The sequence below is a fragment of the Trichechus manatus genome, unplaced genomic scaffold (genome assembly GCF_000243295.1).
Source record: "Trichechus manatus latirostris isolate Lorelei unplaced genomic scaffold, TriManLat1.0 scaffold00033, whole genome shotgun sequence".
Taxonomy (NCBI): Eukaryota; Metazoa; Chordata; class Mammalia; order Sirenia; family Trichechidae; genus Trichechus; species Trichechus manatus.
In genome coordinates, this window is record NW_004443969.1 from 9383611 (window position 1) to 9402098 (window position 18488).

Here is an 18488-nt window from a genome sequence, read left to right on the forward strand (position 1 = left end):
GAACAAAATAGTTTCTCATTAAACAGTTAGTACACATGTTGCCCTATGACAATGGTTAACAACCTCACAACACATCAACACTGTCCTTACTCAACCTTGGGTTCCCTATCACCAGCTTTCCTGTCCTTCTGGCCCTTGTCCCTGGCCTGCTATGCCTCATTAGTCCCATTTGGTTTTATGGGGCTGTCCTTTCTTCCTTTTTTACTAAATTAATTTTTTTATAAAGTGAATATATCCTGAGGAAGAGCATTCCATAACTAAAGCTCCTGGTAGACCAGAAATTTCTGACTAAGGTCTGGGCCAAATCTCTTCTTGTCTTAAGTGACTCCGTCTTGGATTTCAAAATGAAGCTTCTGTCACATAATGTAGCCTGTCACTTTTGTAAAAATTTCCACTACACCTCTGATCTAAATACAAGCAGTTTCTACGGAAAAATGTGGTTTTGCCCACCCTATTCTGCTTGTCCAAAAGTTCTCAGAAGATGAGCTTGTGCTTAGAAATGGCCAATGTAAAGAGAACATTATCACAAGTGTTCAACATGTGACTTTAGAAGTTGGCCAATTCTCAGAAAATGTTCCCTGTACTCCCCGTAAGAAAATGTTTTTCTAACCTGTACCTGAGTCCTTACAAAGCCTGGTCCCTTTTTCATAACCTTAAGTTCTGTAAATCTCAGACAGTCGCAAACATTCTAGCTGTATCCTTCTGCTTGACTTTATAAATGAACAGCTCCCTGAAACACTTTGTTCAGATTATTCTGACACTGTCTTCTCATTTTGCAGAATGGTTTTTTTTTGGCATAGTAAAACTTGGCTTTTAAATTTAAACAGACTTGTGGTTAATTCACTATGACAATCCACTTTTAGTACAGTTGGTAATACTGCTCCTACAGCTGGTAAGTGGATTCACTGGTTAAAGCATCTGAGAAAGAAGTAGTAAGAAATAATTGGAAACAAAATGCTCCCCAAATAAACGCATATATTTTCTTAAAAAATGTTAGCATTTGTCAATAACATGACTCCCCCGCCGCTTAGAGGCAGGAGCAACACGTACCTGTTTCGCCAAAATAGACCAGAATCCTCAAATTACAACAGCCACAGTGACAGTTAAGTACTCAGAGCCCATATCATTCGGACAGGTCTGTATTTTTAAAATTACTGACTTTATTGATGTTAGTGGCATTTCTCAACAGTAAAGACAGGCAGGAAAACAAAAGATAAAATATTTTACGGGCTAGTAAAGTTTTGTTACTTAATGACAAGATTAAGCTAAAAAGTCTTTTGTCTTCTAACTAACTTTTCTAAATTTTTGCATTTAGAAAAGACTTTATAGTAACAAGGAGCCTTGATGGCACAGTGATAAAGAGTTACGGCTGCTAACCAAAAGGTTAGCAGATCGAATCCACCAGTCGCCCCTTGGAAACCCTATGGGGCAGTTCCATTCTGTCCTATAGGGTCGCTATGAGTTGGAATCGACTCATGGCAACAGGTCGGTCGGGTTGGTTCATGTAAGGAAATAAGTATGTAAATAACCCTTTTAAAGTTTAATAAATAAGGAACTGAAATGCAAGTGTTTCTAAATAAGAGGAGCGATCTAAACCTACAGTCATTTTTATCACAAAGCTTATGTGAAAAATAGTCAAGTCATTTTAAGAAAGCTGTAAGATAGAAGATATTCTTCTCTTAAATTATATAGTTGACACTGTTACTGTGTTCCTTTTTTTGGGGGGGGGTTCAATATTGTTTTTGAAAAACAAAAGAAAAGTATTACCTTTGGTGAGAAGCGCTGGGAGTAAAAACTGCAAAATGCTTAAGACAGGAAAATGTGTGTTTTTATCAAAACAGTTCAGGTATAGCACAGTCAAAAGAGTGACATAATTAATTTGCTGTTCTGCACCATGGTAAACTACGGTCTTTAGAGACAAATCCCCCAGCCAAGATGACAGGACTGAAAGTCAGCTATTGAAATTGAAGGGGAGGAAAAGGAAAGCTAATAAAACTGATAAAAAACAATAAAGCACTTCTAAGCCTGGTACTATTCTAGCAAAACACGTATCACCAAGAAAAAGCACTCACTTGGGGCATGATGGATTTTAGTCAAAGGGTAGCTCTGCTAGGAACTATTACTGCCTCCTCTTCCCAAAAGAATGAATAAAACCTCCATTTTCACAAATGACTGACTGGGAAACCTTGCTGGTTCCTGAACAGTAGACAAATGATAGTTGGCTATATGCCACTGGAACTAAAAAGCCTTCACTAACACATTTGTAAACAAGCCAAAAGTGTCTTCTTTCAAAGGATATAGAGTATAAGGAATAGGGTTTTAATAACCTAATTTGAAAGAGGGATTTAAATTACCCTAAAAAAGAAATAATGGACAGAATTTTTATTTCAGATTTTGCAAGAAGTTCACTGCCATGTAGTTAAATAAAATTTTGACAGTGATCTACCCTTAGACACAACAAGCGTTTCTCTGCAGGCATAGAGAAAAGAAAACAAAGTAAAACAGCATGCTGGTTAAAAATAAGTGGTAACGAAGAAAATGTTATTACTTGTTTTTTGAAGATGGCATTAAAGCAGTGCATGCAAATGTCTTTGGGAACTGCTGACTCTTCCAACCGGGACAATTAGAATTTACAGCAAATGTTATACAATGTATAGATCACTGGATCTGAAGCAGAGGGCTAAATTAATCAACCAATTTCTAGCATGGACCTATGTGCCATAATCTCTCTTTTAAGCTCAAGGAAGGCCTGACCTCCAAATGCCTCTTGGACATCAACTGAATAGTCTGGAGAGACCTCAGACTCAAGACAATCCCAGTGAACAATTCACCTCTGCCTTTAAGCCAGTAACTCTTCTACCATTGCAGTATCTCTTGGCTCTTCACTGGTATGGTATCGGTAACCTACAAGCATTAAGCTGCAGTCCAAACAATTCATCAGGCTCTGAAAAATCGATTAACAACTCCTTCAGGGGCTGGAGGAGAAGCCTGAGAGAAAATGGGAAGCAGAAAATCCCTTCAGCATAGGCTGAAGCTAGATGGCAAACAGGGCAGAAATGATCCCTTCCTCAAATACTACTGCCTCCAAGAACCTCTGCCTCTTGTCCCTCCCATTCATTTCCCACAGTGATACTAGGATTATTGATTGAAAAGGGAAATCCAGTCATGTCATTGATCTGCTTAGAAACCTCTGACGGCACTAACTACACTGCTTCCGGGATACCGTCTAACTCTTTGGCATGGCATGTGTGGTTCCTCCCCATCTGATCAGGCGTCCTCTCTTTTGCCTCACTTCTCATGTGCCCTGTGCTCACACATCCCTATGGACTTTTCACACCTAGAACAACTGATACCTGTTTATATGGCTGTGCTTTTAGACATGCTTTTGGTGTTTCCTCTGCTTGAAATAGCTCACTCCCTTTGAACTCATCCTTCAAAATCCAGCTCAGATTGATCTTAAATAAAACTTTCCCATATGCTCCATGTACTTATTAATTCTGTCCTGTGTTCCCAGAGCCTGGTTTATTTACATGTATCATATTGCAATATAATGATCTGTTTACAATTGTCTCTCCCAACTAAAGAGTAAGCCCCAAAAGAAAGTTAGCTGTTTCCTTTACTTTTGCATTTTCAGAACCTAGTATACAGTCTTTTTAAATTTTAACTACAGTTTTACTGAGATACAATTCATCTACCATAAAATTCATTTGTTTGAAGTGTCCAACTCAGTGATTTTTTAGTGTATTTGGAGTTGTGCAACATCACCACTATTTAACTGTAGAACATTTTCATCATCCCCGCAAAATCCAGTACCTTAAGTAATCATTTCCCACTCCTCTCCCCACCCCAACCCATGGCAATGACTGACTACTTTACGTCTCTATAGATTTACCTATTGTGGACATTTCAGATAAGTGAAATCATACAATATTGGCCTGTTGTGTCTGGCTTCTTTCACAAAGTAATGTTTTCAAGGTTCATCCATGTTACAGCATGATCAGTACTATATTCCTTTTTATGGCTGAATAATATTCCATTGTATGGATATACCACAATCTGTTTATTCATTAATCAGTTGATGAATATTTTGGGTTTTGGTATTATGAATAATGCTAGTATGAGCATCTGTGTACAAGTTCTGTGTGGACATATGTTTTTAATTCCTTTGGGAATGGAATGGAAGTGGTATCTCATTGTGGTTTTGGTTCCCATTTTATACAGTCTCAATTAATGTTTACATAATGAATGATCTTTGACTGTCCTGTATGTAATATATATCCTATAAACACTGGCTAAACTGAATTGAAGTGTTTCAATGTTCTATTCATTCCACAAACATTTGTTGAGGGCTCACTATGTGTTAACGCTAATGTATCTAGTAGAGTCTGGCAAGGTTAGGAGGGCAGACTTTGGAGCAGAAAGACCTGGGTTCAAATCTCATCTCTGCCACTTAGTGGCTATATAAACTCAAGCAGATTACTTAACCTTCCTGAGCTTTAGTGGGGTATAGTAATAGTATCTGCCTCCTGGCATTGCTGTGAAAGTTAAATAAGATCATGAATGTTAAGGGCTTAGCACAGTGGCTGCACATAATAATCACTCAATAAATGTTAATGATTATTATTGAGCATATTGAAGGCATAAAGGGAAATGAGGTGATTAAATGCCTAATAACACAATGCTTCTATCCATAACAATGGGGCTACCTTTTGTCCTTATTATTAGGCTATTATACAGACTAATAGGAGCCCTGGTGGCACAGTGGTTAAGAGCTCAGATGGTAAGCAAAAGGTCAGTGGTTCCAATCTGCCAGCCACTCCTTGGAAACTCTATGGGGCAGTTCTACTTTGTTCTAGTGGGTAGCTATGAGTTGGAATCAACTCGACGGCAATGGGTAATAGGTATGCAGACTAATTACCTAACATTTACAGAGGAGTTTGAACTCCTAAAATATATATTAAATAAATATTCCAATTTCTGATATATTATTCCTGAGAACCAGCAATTTAGGATATTTAGAAACAAGTGATTTTGGACAAGAAAGATTGAGATTTCATGGATACCACAGCTCCTGTGGTCATCTTTCTTTTGGCTCTTACCATTTTTTCAACTAGATCATATATAGGAAAACAAGGTTATTTTTATTTGTATGTGACAATTTTTTAACTGTATTTCTTACCCCACAACAAAACAAATTTTATTTCATACAGATGTTGGCATTTAATAACAAATGCAAAGCTTGTTTTTGAATTTTAAGGGCATATTTTTTAATTTCATCGTTACGCTGAAGAGCTCTCTTTTCGAACTATGGACATCTTTTTGCAGCAGAACAGCAATCACCTTATATATTTTTAATGCAAATGTGGGTGTTTGGGATATAAGTTTGCTATGGGTGAAGGACGGTCTAGAAGCACCGAGGACAGCAGACCAGGCAACTTGTGGATGGTTATGAGGGAGGAAAGGCAGCAGTGTGAGCCTGGCCAAAGCAGTGAGTACAAGGCAGGGTAAAGAAGGCAGACAACTAGGGAAAGGTTAATGAAGAGAAAGGAAAACTGGGAAATACTGAACTAAGAGCACACAAAATGAAAACATCTGGTAAGGAAAAGCAGAGACTGTAGTGTGGGCTGGAGCAAGAGTTGCCAAGAAGTGGCTGGAAACAGTAGTTCTGGCTGAATGTGGGACGCACCTGGAGGCTCATTCCAAAATAAAAAGAGAACTACTGTCTAAAGAAAATGGAAGCAGCTCTGGCTTACTGAGATTCTAAGAGGAGAAGCTAAGCAGAACGAGGACTTGAACTAACCCGGAGGGGGACCCTCTACCTACATGAGATCCAAGGCCTTTCTTTTGCTCAGCTATGAATAATTTATGCATCAAGTTTCCCATAGGATACTTCATAGTATATAAGGGATGAAAGGGACTTTAGAAGTCCCCTAGTAATCTAGGAACTCAAACGGCTGGATCAGTGATGCTGCTGATTATTTGTTAATGGAGAAAGAGTCTCAAGAGGGTAGGAGTGATCCTAAAGAGGTTACGGAAAGGGCCCAAGTTTCTCACAGCTATACCTAAAGGAGGGGGACACTTCTGAGATGATGGTAGCCAAAATGAAAATCAGAGACTGGGATATTTCCTATCTGAATACTCCACTCAGTACATTTAATTCAGAAATAGCCTTTAATCACTTGGAAATGACTACAAATGATAACATAATCCATACCTTTCTCTCCTTCCAGCTAGAGACCTACTTTATCACCCAGTGAAAGCCACTGCGGGAAAAACAAAACACCTCAACTTGGATATCATGCACATTCAGATGCAGAAGAAAGGAAGAAGCTGTGAAATAATGGACGACATCTGGGGCAACGACCCTAGCAACAGACTCCCAGGCAGGACTGGCTACTTATGGGACAGCCAACTTGGCTATGTGAAAGCATCTCCTTGTGGTGGTAGAATTTTTTCACTTCGTTTGAGTTGCACCTCAATTTGAGTTTCATTTGGGTTAATAAATAATTCCTTTAAAATATGTAAATACATCTAGGATGGGTAAAGAATTGTGACTCACACATCTGTGTGAATTAGTTTCATGCAGGGGTATTATTCAAAATATTTAACAACAGGGATAGCAGGGGCATTAACCAACTTTGGGTTGAAGAAGAATCCCAGAGACACCCCCTGCGCTGTGCTAGGCATTCACCCTTCCATTGCTGGATGATGGGAGGTCCAGAAAGCCCTAGTGGTGGGGTAAGAGGGTACATTGAGGGAATTAAAGGGGTGGCTATCTGTCAATCATTTTAAAATATTTCAATATTTTAGCAACCAGTACACTTATACTGGTATACACTAGATGAGTATCAGCCCTAGTCTCATGTATTTTGTATCCCAATAGTTAGCTAGTTTATATGGCAGAACGAGAATTCTGATTGAGAGAAGAAGAGAAATGATAATGCAATTCTGAAGGGCAATGAGTACCTGCGGAGAAAGAAGGCAAGAGATACCAAAACTAATTTAAAAATATCGTCCAGGGAAATTTCCTCTCATTCTTCTCCCTCACCTCTTCCTAACCACAGGTCTCCCTGTCCCCAGGGCCCATAATTATACTCATAATAGACTCTAGGTCAGTTCACAGAAAACCAATTTGCCAAAAGTCCATATGCTACGTGACTTACTTGTTCAATAACCAATATGCTAAAAGTCAATTAATTCACTTGAAATCCAATTCACTGAAGATCAATTAGCCAAATTTATCAAATTCATCAGTTTTCTAAAAATCCTTTATAGAGCTCACAGCATTTTGAATGTGATGGATTGGCAGGGTTAAGACTAAGGGGTGCAAGGGATCCAAATTGTTGGGGCCTCCAGACTCTCTTCCTGTCTCAGTTCATCCCTCTCTTTGCCCCTCAGGCTCACTCTCTGCTCCCAGGTCTTCTCTTTTAACCTCGCAGTCTCTCCTTCTCTAGGGCTGACAGGCTGGGCTGAGTCATACATATCCAATTTATAATACTGGTTGCCTTGGGGAGAGGAGAAATAGTCTGTTCTTCTTGCAGTGGAAGGTCCCTTCTCTCTGCCCCAGTTCCCTCCAGCTGCAACAGCAGGGCACTGAGACACAGACACAATGAACTTTCCTTAAAATGCTGACATTCCAGAAATATTCGCAAGCTGTTAAAAACCATCAAATTAGAACTGCTATAACACTCTTCAGTTAAACAGGGTTTTTTTTTTTTTTTTTTTTTTTAGTTAAACAAGGTTTTAACAACAATTGGTAAATTTGGTTAATTTTGGCAAAGTTCATTTGACAAAATTGAAAGTATCCTAAAAATGCTAAATTTTGGGAAAAAATTTTTAAAAGCTTTTTTAAAGGATCAGGAAGAAATCAGTATAAACAGTAAATTCCCGTATGAAATACTGAAAGTTTGTCAACATTCAGGAGAAAAATATGTTCATCAGTAGACTACATTTCCCTAGAATCTTCCAACAAATTAAACATTTCTTAAAATACTGGCTGGTAGTGTAACTAGAGAGTATGGGGAGTGGGCATACCAACCTAAAGTCATTCAAAGCACATTTCACATGCTGGCCATGAACCAACAAACAAACACAAACAAGGCAAAACAACCTTTACATGAATAAGACTCCAATTTATAATATGTATGTGTGTGTATAGAACAAAAAAAAAAAAAACAAACCCATTGCCGTCAAGTCAATTCCAACTCATAGCAATCCTATAGAACAGAGTAGAACTGCCCCATAGGGTTTCCAAGAAGTGGCTGTTGGATTGGAACTGCTGACCTTTTGGTTAGCAGCCAATCTCTTAACCCCTTCACCACAGCTCCTGTGTGTATAGATATGCACTGAAAAACTGCAAGATAACAACTAAACTATGAAAGGTATACACCTAACTCAGGGAAGTAAGATTTGGTAAAGGTGTGTGTGTGTTTAACTTTAACACAGATCAAATTTTTTTCTTCAGATAAACTTTTAAAAACAATAAACATGTATACACCTGGGGAGATGCGTTTCAGATTCTTAATGACCATCTTAGTAAGGAACCCAAATACAGTTTGAGAAGTTCATTTGGGAAATTTTAGAGAAAGAACAGCTACAAATCAGTTTTAGTTGTTTTTTTAAAAAAAACTTAGAACATCTACCAATTTTTTGTAGGCTAAAATATAACACATTGTTAAAAGGAAAAGGTTTTTTAAATTAAAAAAAAGTCTTACAAATAATCTCTCTTTTTTTAAGCAATATTTGACAGAATGGAATTTTAGTATCTTAGAAACAAATTTACTAGCCTTCTGAATAAAATACATTAAGAATTTAATAAGATTCCACATAAAAAAAGTATGTTTTCATGGAAGTAAATTTTACATTAAATTTTTAATTTTGCATTATGATAAAAAGTATGAAGTCTTTAATTTTATTCCCGTGATTTCTGATCAGTTCTCAATAAAATTAAAATTAAACTCCCCATAACTCTCATGCCATATTTCCCCAAAAGGGCTGGGAAAAAGCAGACAGTTTGAATGACTATAAGCTTCTCTAACATATTATTTCTTATTTAGCTTATATAAGGCCTCCAAACACCATTTGTGAGGAAGGGGGGTTTACATACAGAATGGTAGCCCTGGTGTTGCAGTGGTTAAGAGCTCAGGCTGCTAACCAAAAGGCTGGCAGTTTGAATCCACCAGCTGTTCCTTGGAAACCCTATGGGGCAGTTCTACTCTGTCCTATAGGGTCGCTATGAATTGGAATTGACTCAACAGCATCGGGTTATAGAGAATATAGCACATGTCCACATACTTACCATTGAAAACTTACAAGTATTAATATTGTAATATTAACTTCTGATCCTTCTTAAAATAAACATTTTTTATGAAGTTGATATAATATCCTATTTTTACTCTGCCCTAGCACTATTTTTCTCCTCTCCCAGAGGCAACCAATATTATAAATTTGATGTGTATTCTTCAATCTATGTTTATATATTTTATTTCATAGACATGTATTCATAAATACATAATATTTTTTGTGTGTGTATACACACTGCATTTTTTCAAGATCTGGTCATGTTGATACATATAAATCTAATTCATTAATGTTAACTTCTAAACAGTATCTCATGATGTGACAATTTATCGATTCTCTTACTGACAGACATTATGGTTGTTTCCAATTTTTTACATCCTAGAAAATGATGCAATAAACATTCTTGTACAAGTATCCTTACACACGTGTGGGAATATATTCCTAGCAAAGAAACAGCTGGACAGCATTCTCAACTTTACCAGATACTGCCTAATGGCTCTCCCAAGTGGACAAGGAAAATATAAATATTTATATATGTATACAGAATTGGGAAAGGTGAGGAAGAACTTTGTGGAGCTGGATTTGAATTTATAGGTGTTAACATGACCTCATTCACTAGATGAAAGGTTTTGAAAACAGGAAAGTCATATGATCTCAAAGTATCATGCCACAAATTACTTACTAATTATAAGAGAAACTTTTACAATTTGCTGTATTTTGGAGAGGCAGAGCTTCTTTTCATGTCTATTGGCTATTCAGGTCTCCTCTGATGCTCATTCTTTACCTATTTTTCCATTAGCTTGTCTGTGTTTTACTAATTGATTTGTTTCAATTATTTATATACTTTGGACAATTATAATGCAATATCTTTACTGGTCTGTGATTTACCTATGGCATATTTTGTATAACAAAATTCACAGTCAAGTATCTCAATGTTTTTCTTTATGGTTTATGCATTTTGTAGTAAATTTCATACACTGTTTCCTACCCTCGGGGCCATAAAGATGGTCTCCTATATTGTCTTCAGAAGGCTGATGCAGTACAATGAATTACTTAATATGGCCCTTCTAGCCATGGTCTTTGTGACTCACACACAATGACTGAGTGGGGCTATGCAAATAAGGTATATGGAATGATGGTTGGGGTTATGTTGTCAACTTGGCTAGGCCATGATCCCTAGTATTGTGTGGTTAGCCTCCATTTTATGTATTGTGGATCCTGACTTCTACATGTTAAGGAGGCAGGATTGGTGTAAGGTGTGTCTTCAGTCACAGCCTTGAAGGAGGGTGTGACACAAGCCCTACCCCTACTAGAGTTACACCCTTTCCTGGGGTGTGGCCTGCATCTAAGATATATGTCTGTGTCCTGGTGAGGCTCTCTCTCTCTCTGCATCTGGATCTCATGTCCCATTTGTGATCAACTGACCTCCCCCGAGGCCTGCTGTCTGACCTGTCGATTCTGGAATTTGCTGGCCACCACAGCCTCTTGGGCCGGCAGCCTATTGTGTGACCTGATTTGCCAGCTTCCACAGCCTTGTCAGCCAGTAGTCTGTGGTCTGAACTGTTGGTTTGGGTTTGTCAGCTGCTGCAGCTACATGGGTCGGGAGAAGCCTATGCCTGACCCACGAATTTGGGACTTGCCAGGCTCCACAACCACATGTCCTTTATATGATTCATGAGTTCTGCGAGATGTTGAAGTGAATTAGGGAACCCAAAGACAGGAGGGACAGTACTGAGAGGAGAGGGAATAGTTGATGTTAGAGATGAAGGAGTGGTAAAGCAACTTGGGAAAGTTGGACATTTGGGTCATCTTTAACCTGCATCTCATAGGAACCAGCTTTGTACTTATCCTTATAAAAGAAATTATTTGTTTAGCTGGATTCTATTCAGTTTGTTTATCTAAGAGCTGAACAGTGAGAACCGAGATATAACTCTGTTGGGAGAAAGGAGCCAGTGGTGCAGCCTCCATCAACGTTATCTTCTGATTTTAAGAAGTTTCCAGCTTTATGTGAAGTCTCTCTTCAATTGCATGAATAATTAAGAGTTTCTATTTAAAACAATATACAATAAAGTTACAGTTTCAGGATATTAAGAAAATAGAACAGAATTAGTCACATAAACTTACATGAGTGAAAAAAACTTCATTTTTGAGCTCTTCAGAACTTTCATTTGGAGTCCAAGCTTCAGCAAACTGCAGAAAATCCCATTTTTCCTTTTCACCTTCCTCAGCCTGAAGTCGTTCCTTCCTACCATTCAGTGTGCTCCCTGTAACCTGAGCCTGTAAGACAGCATATGAATTTTATACCCTCTGAATGCCATTTTAACTGCTGATATTCACTAAGTAGTAACTCAATTCTACATTTAAATCACAGGTCCTCCAAGAAAATCTTACCATTTCAACATCTCATAGGCTTTAGTAATATAATTATTCAAAATTACAACCAAAATACCAAGTCAATGATTCCTACATTTAACGAGGAAAAGGTCTAACTACAGAAACTATACTAAACTTTTATTCTGTTACTTATATACTTTGAAATTGAACCTACGTATAATTGGCCATTTTGATTGTCTACACTCAGTGCCTGACAAACACCCTCTAATCCTTAATCCTCCCAAAGTTGGGGAGAAGAGACAAGGGGGCAGAGCAAAGAACATCCTTCCTACCTTTTCTAGAGTTCACATACAGGTTGTTCTCTGTCCAAAATTAGTTGGAAACTCAAGAATCCTTCTGAAAAAGGGTTCATTCTTAAGTCACAGAAAGGACAGGGGCTTGAAAACCTTATGGTTCCTTGATAGCTGACCTTATACTTTTAGCCTCTAAAGTGGTGAAAGAAGGGTTTGGAATACATATAAATTCATTACCCTTTCTTATTATTCTTATTACAGAGGTTAGCAAGTAGTGTACCAACTGAAACCCTTCCTGAACTTGATCTGTACTACCATTATTTTCGTACAGTTAAGTATCCTTTGCTTGAAAACACTAAAACTCAGCCTCTTAACTCATGCAAGCTATGGATCCCAATGAGTAAGTTGATAACTTGGTTTAAATTCAAGCTTTACCTTACGATTCAACATCCCCCACATAAGCGTGTCTAGAGTCCCATTTGCAATGAGGTAGTGAATATTCACAGAACTGCACTGTCCAATTCGATGAACACGGTCTTCTGCTTGTTTTATATGTCCAGGGTCCCAGTACAACTCAGCAAATACAACGTGAGTTGCAGCAGTAAATGTTAAACCCTAAGCAAAATAAACCAAACAAATGCAAATAAACTGAGAACATAATACAAGGCCATATAAAATACTTTTTTTCTGGACATGTTAAATGGACCAGAGAATGTTGAAGGACTTAAAAACAAATCAGTCTTTTGTTTTAAGCCAAATTATGAAAAATTTAATTCATGTCAGGCAAATGAAGACTGCTTATTGCCAGACAGCCAGGTGAGCTATAAAAACACATTTAAGAGGTATTTCAAGATTTCAAAAGTCAGCTTGATGGATACAAAAAATCACTTTATCCTCTGGTAAAGACTGGATTCACATAACTACTAGAAAATCTAATAAAATACATTATAAACTAGAATACAATTTCTAACACATGGTATCCATAGCAACTAGGCAGAGAGCACTCACATCCTCTATTCATCTAATCCGTACTACCATGCTATAAAGCAGAGAAATCACATCTCCAGTAATACTGTTTTCTTTCTATAAAATTTCTCAGGTTGCATCCTCAAGACCCTAAAGTTTACTGACTTATGTCTCAATATAGCTACAGTGCAATTGTAATTTTTTGTTCACTTGCATAATGAAATAGTGTGACATTAAAAATACTAAGTCTTGTTTTATAATCAATATATGAAATAATGAAAATCTCCTCAAACTCAAACTGTGTCAAGAAATACATGATTTTAAAGCTGGAAAACTGAGTGAGCTGTGAACCATGCTTACGTTATTGCTACATACTCGTAAATGATGTTAGGTGGTTGACAGAAATACCTACCACCCTTTGGGAGTGTCAACTAGTCCATGCTGTTGTTCACAGGCAATGGAATGTCTCTGAGTGGCTTTTGTGACGACTGTGCTGTTATTTGGATACGCACTGCTAGTTTAACATAAAAGGTTTTTATATAATGTAACAATGTCATACTAGCATTCATTAAATGGTGGCGCTATTTCTCAAGCTGAAAAATTCACCGAAAATCAGTGACTTTGGAACAGAGGTTAGATGTAATAAAACCATGGAGAGAACAAAACAACCACCACACTAAACTGTGCCGCAATTTAGGACAGGAAACGCCACAAAATATTACAGATAACGCTGAAAAAATAAGAAGCTGTATTTAAGGAGGGACAGCCTTTAGTTTGTTAGAAGTATCACATGACCATACAAGAAAAAAGGAAAAATATGCTGACAAGATCAAGTCACTTTCAGAAGCTGTTGAACAATAATGAAAGAATCACAAGCAGCAAGAACTTTACTTTCCTTTACCCCTATGAAAATATTAGCCTTCAATTGTAAGAGTTTTGAATTATATAAGGTCTTCAGTAATACAGTCTTAAATAAAATGTGAGTGTTCTGTATATTCTTTGGTATGTTTTTTTAAATTGTGCTTTAGATGAAGGTTTACAGAGCAAATTAGTTTCTCATCAAACAATTAATATACATAATGTTTTGTGACATTGGTTGCCAACCTCACATTGTGTCAACACTCTCCCCTTATCAACCTTGGATTCCCTATTATCAGCTTTCCTTTCCCCTCCTGCCTTCTTGTCCTTGCCCCTGGGCTGGTGTGCCCCTTTAGTCTCGTTTTATTTTATGGGCCTGTCTAATCTTTGGCTGAAGGGTGAACCTCAGGAGTGAATTTAGTACTGACTTAAAAGGGTATCTGGGGGCCATAATCTCGGGGTTTCTCTAGTTTCTCTCAGGCCAGTAAGTCTGGTCTTTTTTTGTGAGTTAGAATTTTGTTCTACATATATCTCCAGCTCTGTCCAAGACCCTCTATTGTGATCCCTGTCAGAGCAGTCGGTGGTGGGACCATCTAGTTGTGCTGGACTCAGTCTGGTGGAGGCTGTGGTAGTTGCGGTCTATGTTTCCCTTGTGTCTTTGGTTTTCTTCATTCTCCCTTGCTCCAGATGGGATGGGACAGTGGAGTATCTTAGATGGCCGCTCACAAGCTTTTAAGACCCCAGATGCCACTCACCAAGTCCTGGATATTCTTAATTTCAAAAGGCCTTTTATCACGCCACTCCCAGACTCCTGCCTGGCTTCTTCCTACTTATCATTCCATCTGCTATGAGTATGCCATTTCTAATTTTAAGTTCTTTTTGTTGATATTCTCTATGACTGGAATTTTCTAACAGATATAAAGCTCAGATGCATGGAGGTTTAATATAATGTGATAGAAGTGTTGCAATAACCCTTGTTTTGGTTAGAACTCCTAGTGAGTTCTAGAACTGCTTCATCCTCATGGAGTTCCTATATACAAATAATTTCATATACATCAGTTAGCTGGGTACAAGCAGTTCCTTTGCTCCTGGTCCATATTGTAGAGTCCCCAGAAGCTGCCAGATATGCCATGTACCAGGTTGTTCAAGTACTTTCCCCTATGTTAAATATCCTGGTTTAGATATTTATATCAAAATGTTTTAGAATGTTAGCAGAAAAAAAGTCCAGAAGGATCTCCTCTCTCTTAGTATGGCAGAGACTGGTGCTGCCTTCCCTGATATCTATTCTTCTCTTATTCCTTTGTAACACAACACCTGGTGGTCAGCGGCGCTAGCTGGAATAAAGACTACATTTCCCAGCTTCCCTTCAGGTTAGGTGTGGCCATGGGACAAACTTCAGACCAATGACACGCACAGTTGGCTGTCTAGAGTGCAGATATGATGGAGGAGCTCTAGCAGCCCTCTTAGATAAGACATACCACCTACAAGTTGTGAAGCAGAAGGCTAGAAGGGGCCTAGGTCTAAGGACTTTATCGAATCACCATGCTAGACTTGGATTGTCGCCATGAAAGAATTAAATTCTGTGTATTTAAGTCACTCTTAATTTGGGTTTTCATTTATTTGTGGCCAAACCTAATCCTAACTGAAACATGGACAAACCAGGGGCATGCCATAAAAAGTTCTGAGACAGGTTTTTTTTCCTTCAGATGCTGATGAAACACAACAAAGTAAGTTAAGTGCTGTAAGAAAGGTACGTGAAAAAAATCTATGCAAATTCGAAGGAAGGGAAAAAGGTCTTTGAAAAATACTGACAATCAAATTAATTAGACTCTTCTAGGAAATTCTTTCTTTGGAAATTTAGGAAGATTTGAGTCAAAGGTATTGAAGCCTCCTTCAATTATATTTTCTAGCACTCTCTGAAGAAGAACGAACATTTATTTCACCAGACAGAAATGTTTTAATTATGGTTAATGGCTTTTTATTATCTCAATGACATTTCATTATCAAACTTAGACAAGAAATTTCTTACCTGGCCAGCAGCCTGAATGCTTAGGATAGCCACGCGAGTATCAGGATCCTTCTGAAACTGATTAACTAGATGTATTCTTTCTGAAGATGGAACACTTCCATCTATTCTAACATAACGAGTCTAGAGGTCACAAGGGAAATGGCAAAATTAGAACAAGCCCCAATGCACCCTTCTCATTTTATATATTTTACAGAGTATTTTTATATTCACATAAAAATGGAAACTGGTTAAGATGACAGGTTGGTAAATGTTATACGAAAAGAATCTTAGCCATGCTTTTTCATAGCTTCTTAAAAAATTTTTTAAAAAATATATTTACCAATTTCTTTAGTGTTTCCCTTAATAGAAGACAACTGGGTTCTCATATTTGCTTCTCTTAATAGCTTCTTATATACCTTCTTTCCCTTCTATTGTTTCAGTTACTTCAAAGTAGAATCTGTATCTAATTCATCTTTATATTTTCAATGCTAAGAGCAATCCCTGCATATCAGCAGGTGCTCTACAAATCTTTGCTGAATTAAGCTAAGGTTGTCTTCAGTATATTTCTATGTAAATTGGTATGCAAACTTTAAATGGTGGATTAGATGAACTTTAAAGTTAGAAGATCACTAATTCTCCAGTAAAACCAAACCAGGTAAGTTAGAAAATGAATGACGATTCTGCCCACATATTTTCATGTATGAAGGATTCGTGAAGAACAGTACATAAATTTCTAAAATATCCCAAATATTACCAGAGGAATTATCTTTTTAATCTACCATGTCAGTTTTCTTTTTATATATATATATATTATCAAAATTAAAAGAAATATGTAATACGGTCATCTCCATTAAGGTGGGAAACCAAGGCGCACACACACACACATTTTTAAAAAGTACGGAAACATTAAGTGCTAAACTGAACAGTGCTGTCTTTAAGAATGATTGAAGTTAAGAAAAGGGAGGAATCAGTGTGTCTTAGAATAGCTAAAAGGAACACATTACTCAACTTCTTAAATTTCAAATAGTCTTATTCATATGTGTACTTCTATGGAAAAACCTAGCCTTCAATAGTTGAGACACACGAATATTCACTTTTATAAGGGAATATCCAAGTTAATCATTAACTAGAATGTCTCATATTAACTTTCTGTGTCTTTGCAAAATAGGTATCAATGACCAGTGATCCATTAAGAGAGGCTATACAGGTCTCTGAGGGTCCTTCTAAAGAAAACACATTATCAGTCAGGCTAGGGAGAGTTTAGGAGACATTCACCCCCAACCTCATGACTGCCTACATTTTTAACGCTTACTGATATTAAATGGGATTCTGAACATATCAGTGAAGTACAAGCGGGGAAAAAAGAAGGACTGCTATATCTGGACTAGAATCTAGTAACTTTAAGGAATAACAGAATCAGAATAAGAAGATATTATAAATCTAATTTTATTGCACAATCATTTAAAAATATTTTTAAGGTTAATTAACTCTTCCTCAGAGGATGTTTTACAGATACTATTGGATAATAATGAGAAAGTATCACTTAATGTACAGCACTTTATTATGTTATATTATCATAAATCCTTCTATGAAGGAAATGCCAGAATTACTTGTTTGGTAATATTGATGACCATATTTGCTATTATTTAAACAATTATATACAAAGTTTTAAAAACCATGACTCTGCTGCTCCATTAAAAAACAAAAACAAAAACCTACCTACTCAGGCAAGTGTCTCTGCCTCTACATACATATTAAGCTTACACAATTTGTCAGGAAATTTCTTTTGGCTGCCTCTGAGGATCTCTAGAAGTCCTCAGTATTTAAAAAAGCAGATGACAGGTTTAAACTTTGACACACACAAAAAATGGAAGTCACTGTCACTGATAAGACTGTTGGAAAAGAAGGTGGACCTAAGAAAATGCAATAAGGCAAGCAGAGTTGGTAAAGTTAACCTGATGGATTACCTGTTCTATACATTTCATATTTGTTTATACTAAATCTTAATAATCATATTCTGTACAGACTATGTTACTTGGAAGTTTAAAAGGTATGACTGCAGTTAGGCACTGTAATTGGTGGAATTTATTCTTCTTTTCCCCTCTGCATCACCCACAGCCTAAAGCAGCCTTGCAGGTAGACAAAAATGTGAACTTTTAAGTGCCTAGGACACTCTCCAATGGTATACCCAGGAAGAAAAACGGAATTCACATTATAGCCTCTCAAGTACATCTTCAATTAATTCATATCATTTCATCAATGGAAAATTATAAGCCTTGTATTAAGGTAAAAATTTAATACTATATCGTAATTGTAATATTAATATAATCTTAACATAATTCACAAGAAAAATACCCAATAATAATGTATATACTGTCATCTAAAGAAGGTAAAATAAGCTCAATTATAAGACTACAATTTAGTCTTAAATTAGAATATTAAATGGATATTTAGTATATTAAAAATCTACATTACAAAAACTATTTTATAAAATAAAATGGTAACATACCTTGCTTTCTATGACTGCCTCTGTGCAAGCTTGGAGCATGCTTAAATGGTGAGCGAAAACCAGAAATTTAAGTGACTCGTTCTGAAGCATCATCTTAATATAATCCTTTACAGCACCTGCCTAAATATTAAAAGTTAAACCTTATTAACATCATTAAAATGTTTATAAAAAATCATGTTACTTTCTTTTAATTAAGGAAAAATCAGAGTTTCTATGAACT

At 36.9% G+C, this 18488-nt stretch overlaps 1 protein-coding gene across 4 annotated transcripts in view; it reads right to left on the bottom strand.

The window, feature by feature from the left end:
* The window catches only part of ZRANB3 (zinc finger RANBP2-type containing 3), a 284417-nt gene that overhangs the window by 67818 nt on the left and 198111 nt on the right, over positions 1–18488 (bottom strand). For all 4 annotated transcript variants that reach the window (XM_023730197.1, XM_023730198.1, XM_023730199.1 and 1 more), the window contains 4 exons: positions 18269–18388; positions 15781–15900; positions 12363–12542; positions 11425–11577 (listed from right to left, as the gene is read on the bottom strand). In XM_023730197.1, the coding sequence (XP_023585965.1) occupies positions 11425–11577; positions 12363–12542; positions 15781–15900; positions 18269–18388 (573 nt within the window). The remainder of the gene's footprint in view (positions 1–11424; positions 11578–12362; positions 12543–15780; positions 15901–18268; positions 18389–18488) is intronic.